At 45.3% G+C, this 4,845-nt stretch overlaps 1 protein-coding gene across 1 annotated transcript; it reads left to right on the top strand.

The window, feature by feature from the left end:
• The first annotated feature begins 999 nt into the window (after window positions 1-999).
• Window positions 1,000-4,641, top strand: ATXN7L3B (ataxin 7 like 3B). The gene has a single exon (XM_010598910.3). It carries the CDS (start codon window positions 1,296-1,298, stop codon window positions 1,587-1,589), a length of 294 nt encoding a protein of 97 aa, XP_010597212.1. The 5' UTR covers window positions 1,000-1,295; the 3' UTR covers window positions 1,590-4,641.
• Window positions 4,642-4,845: the final 204 nt, after the last annotated feature.

Below are 4,845 nucleotides of genomic sequence, written 5' to 3'. Positions count from 1 at the left end.
TATTCAAGTTCACAACTATCATCAAAACAGCTGACATTTATTGAATGCTAACATGTAAGGCGCTGTAAAAAGAGGTTTTTGTTTTTTATTAAAATCATTTAATCTTAACCGTGGGGAGGACTAATTTTATTCAGACGAAGAAGCAGAGTTATTAAGTGTTAACGCCACAATTTAAAAGCAGGTAGGGTGATTTCCGTCCTCAGAATTTACACTGCCCAACTTTAGGAAAAGATTTACCTTCCCGTATATTTAACATATTTCAGGTTTCCTCCGTCTTCAAGACAAAATATACTCACAATTTTCTACTTGAACTCTTTTAGAGATATATATGATCTTTTATTTATAGTCACACTGACTTTATGGTCTTATAAGTGAGATAGATATCTTAGTTTCATTTGATCAATATATACGTATTCTCGTAACTCATTAAGCCATTGCCGTGGAGACGATTCCGAATCTCATAAACCCACTAACCACTGCCGTCGAGTCGATTCCAACTCATAGCGACCCTATTCGAGCCGAATCCCATAGTGTCTAGTTTTCATTCAAAAAAAAAAAAAGGCTGAAAGATAAACTGTACTGTAATTTGTTTCCTTGCACCATCTAGTGGATTTAAATGACAACTACGGCAGTACTATAAGTCATCTATACAAGTCAAATTTTCATGCGAATTCAGAGGAGTACAATTCCCAAAACTATTTCGGAACATACCACGATGGTGCAAGTAATTATTATTTCCTACCCGCCTCCCCAGAGGAAATCAATTAAGCACGAGCGCTGAATGCATTAGCGAATGTTAAAATCTAAAGATAAAATAACATCTTGGCTTTTTTTTTTTTTTTTTAATACTTAGAGCTAAGGAAAGCCGGACACATTTTAGTTCCACCCACCGTCTTCCACAAACGCGAACGCTTCCACGGCAGCGGCAGAAGCAGCCGGAGTTTGCGCGGAGCCAGTGCGCAGGCGGGCTGAGGGGCGGAAGCGGGGAGGCGGGGCTAGGCCCAGACCAGCGAGCGGAAGAGGCCTGGCGGCTGAGGGAGGTGCGGGGGCAGCCGCAGCTCAAAGCCCCAGACCCTGGGAGAAACCAAAGCCATCTGAAGGATTTAGGGTTCCGGAACAGTCGCAGCTGCCGCTGCCTCCTCGCCGCGGTCGCTGACGCCCCCGTCGCCATCGCCTGAGGACACGGCCCTGAGAGGCCTCTGGGCCTAGGCGCGGCCCGCGGAGCCCGAGGTGTTGCCGCCTCTGCTGCTGTGAGTAATAGGAGCGCCCTCTCCGCAGACGATTACACATTTAAAATGGAGGAGATTTCCTTGGCTAACCTGGATACTAACAAGCTAGAGGCCATCGCTCAGGAGATATATGTAGACCTGATAGAGGATTCTTGTTTGGGATTCTGCTTTGAGGTGCATCGGGCAGTCAAGTGTGGCTACTTCTACCTGGAGTTCGCAGAAACTGGTAGCGTGAAGGATTTTGGCATTCAGCCAGTGGAAGATAAAGGAGCCTGCCGCCTCCCACTCTGCTCCCTTCCTGGAGAACCTGGGAATGGGCCTGATCAGCAGCTGCAGCGCTCACCTCCAGAATTCCAGTAGCTGCAACATGAGAGAGCCTGAGAATGACCAGCGCAATAACATAGACTGGTCCCGTGGCTTGGAGAAGAAAGCTAGGTAGGAAAAAAATCAGACAAAAATCACAATTCCCCTTGAAGATCCTATCTTTTAAAAACCCAGAATGGAGAATTTAGCAGTTTGGATCTTTTTTTTTTTTTAAGTGTATTACTTGGAACGAGCTCTGAAACCTTGGGCAGGAGGAGCTGTACTGCCTGCTCACCATGCATTGCAGGCTGATCTCTAATTCCACCAGGATGTGCACAAGGTCTTGAGCTGCCCTCAGTGCACAGATGAGCAGCTCTGTGCCCAGAATTCAAAGCCCTTTGGTTCCTTAGCCTGTCTGACCATCTGATGTCAAGGGCTTTCTGGATAACTGACAGTTTGGACATTATTGATGGTCAGGCACTAATCAGTGAACTTCAGTAGGAGCTCTGTGGCCTTCAATGAGAAGAAAAGGCCAAACCCACCTGTTTCTGAAACGTCCAGCATTTACAAGGACTTCAGCTGACTTGGGAACAAGGGCTAGAGTTTGCTGAACAGAGCCCTCTTTCCTAACCCCCACCTGTTGGCATAGCCCTGACAAATGGACAACAACTTAGTTGTCCAGACAGGCTGAGGTAAAATTATGGTCCCCTGGGGAGGTGACAGGGGCATCAGCAACTATGCACGATCTCTTATACTGCAAGAGTCATATCTGGATGTATTATTCTTGGACACAGTTTGGTGTGGCAGTCATCTTCCTACTCTAAATTACTAGTTATTTAGCCAGCCCATGGGTCTGACTTGGTCATTGTGCCACTTGGTCACTCCTGCCTCCCTCCCCAAGGGCAGCACCAAACTATAGAGAGCATCATAGTTTTGTATGAGGCTGTGGTTTGAAAGCTGAGCCCAAAGGGCACTTCTTCCGGCTGCCCTCAATAATGTGAATGGGTTAGTGCTAGGAGCCAAGGAGCAGGACTGGGTCATCTTATTTGACTATGTGCAGAATCATTGAAAACCCTGCTTCTTGGGTTGAGCAGTCACAGATTTTATTCGGCTGTGCTGAGCATCCAGACTCAACACCTCTGCCCCTTAACAGGGGCAGCCCTTTTTACTTGGTCCCCTTGGATCTTCTCAACAACAGGAGCTGTCCTTTGTTGTTGGAAGTCAGGGCAGGGCTACCACGTTCCCTTGGCTTCAGAGAATGGGATGGGGATGTTGGGAAGCGAGAGCTGCGTATCAAAACTACTCTCCGCTTTATTCCTTGACTGAGAGTTGGTGACTTGTAGAGGGGTGGGAGCCCTGAGTTTAGCAGGAACGGTGCTGCTTTATTTGAAATGTTTTCTTACCTCATTCTGTGCCCCAGTAAGGGGCCCATCCTGCCTTCTGGTTTGGTCCCATGTTTCTCCTGTCCCTTGCTCTATTGCCTGTTTGTTGCAGCCCAAGTTCCCAGGTGCTGCCTGCTACCCCGGCTTTCACATTGACCAATTTCAGTTCATCTTTTGATAACTCCTGTTTCTGAAGCCTAGCCAGTTTTCCTTTTCCTGGCCTCCTGTAGAAGACTCAGAAGAACCTTGCTTAGGTCTCCCTCTGTTGGGATTGGGGTGGAAAGGTAACTTAATTTTTGCATTTGAAAGGCAGTGTCATGCCTGAGCATTTCTCCTTTGTAAGACTGCCCTGCTAATTTTGCCCTCCTGCTGTGGCTTACTTATGAGGAATTATACCTCCCCACCTCCACTTGGACACTGCCTCTCTTAAGACCTAAGCAGAAGAGCAGTAGAAGCTGACCCATACACACAGGGATGGAGTTGGTTCTGATCCCTTTTCTCAACCCCTTGCTGTGCATGTGTCTTTTGTCCTCCGAGAAGGAACTATTTAAATTGTTTGGACCAATTTGGTTTATATGCTCAAGAGGGTTAAGGAAACCTTAGAGATAAGGTCTCAAGATTCTGTTTGTTACTGCATTCTCCTAGAGTTGTCCTGATAAGAGTTGAGACCTAGTTACAGATTGGTCTTTAATCCAAGAATTGTGATAATTTTTAATAAGTCAAACCTTGTTAGGAGCTAAAATAATTTTGAGGCCTAGGTTTTCTTTGCCCTTGACCTTTTGTAGACTACTCCTAAAAAAAAAACCATTGCTGTCGAGTCAACTACTCCTAAGGGGATGCAAAAGCAAAGGAGGATTTCAGTGAGACTCCAGCCTAATTTCAAGTGATGTTGTGGAAGCATGGAAGCAGGTTAAAGGTAAGGGTTCTGGTCCCTTCTTCCTTCAGAGAAGGAGCTCAGAGCATAACATTACTATTTCTGCTCTGACTTTTTCTCATCCTGGTTGGAGAAGGAAGAAGTGGAAAGTAGTTTTGAGTAATGATTTGTTCATATTACTTCCCCCTTTGTTTTGTCTCCCCTGCCTCCCCCTCAAATCATTTGAGTATATTCCCCTGCCCTGCATGGGTATGAGGTGGACTTGGTCCAACAGGTGTCCTGAGGGAACAAACTCCTTTATTTTGGGGGGAGAGAATGCTCCCTACCATATAATTGATAGTGGTTAGGAACTTTCCTACTCCCTACCTACCTTCCCTTTGACAGCAGAATTCCCATTCTTCCCACCTCGATTATGTGTATCTATCTCCCTGTAATCCTATTGTGTATCTGAGTGTGTGTGTATGGGGGGAAGGGGGTTCTTTATAAATTTCTGTGGTTTGTGGCTTTTTCTTCTATACATTAGTTCCCACCACCGCATGCCCAGGGGCCAGTGCCTGGCATTATAGCATGCTGGGATCATTAGGGGAGGGTAATGAGGCTTACCACTGACCTTTGTTTTGGAGATTCTTATTTTTGCTAAATAGTCGTTCGTTTACAGATAACTAACTAATTGTTGTGTATTCCCCTTGCCCCTATGGCTGCTGGTGTAAATAAACTGCATCTCCCCATTGATAACAGTAATAATAAACAGTTAAGCAAAAATGACTATTTGAGCTTTGTATGTTCATCTTTTAAAATTGTACATGTTGTTCAGGCATTGACATGGTAAAATAAATGTTGAATCACTATTGAATCTTAGTCATTTTTTCTTAAAGGGGGGTTTTACCACAATAGAAAAACTGCTCAGCCTTCGTTAACCTAAGCTCTTTTCCATCAGTTTTGATTCTGTCTTGTAGGGACCCTATAGGACAGAGTAGAAACGCCCCACAGGGTTTTCTGGACTGTAATCTTTATGGAAGCCGAGTGCCACATTTTTCTCTCATGTAGCAGCTGCTAA

Source organism: Loxodonta africana, chromosome 4 (genome assembly GCF_030014295.1).
Source record: "Loxodonta africana isolate mLoxAfr1 chromosome 4, mLoxAfr1.hap2, whole genome shotgun sequence".
NCBI classification, from domain to species: domain Eukaryota; kingdom Metazoa; phylum Chordata; class Mammalia; order Proboscidea; family Elephantidae; genus Loxodonta; species Loxodonta africana.
This window is presented reverse-complemented; position numbering and strand designations above follow the sequence as displayed.

Coding starts and splice junctions, on each gene's coding strand:
- ATXN7L3B (XM_010598910.3), top strand. CDS start 1,296: ATGGAGGAGATTTCCTTGGCTAACCTGGATACTAACAAGCTAGAGGCC.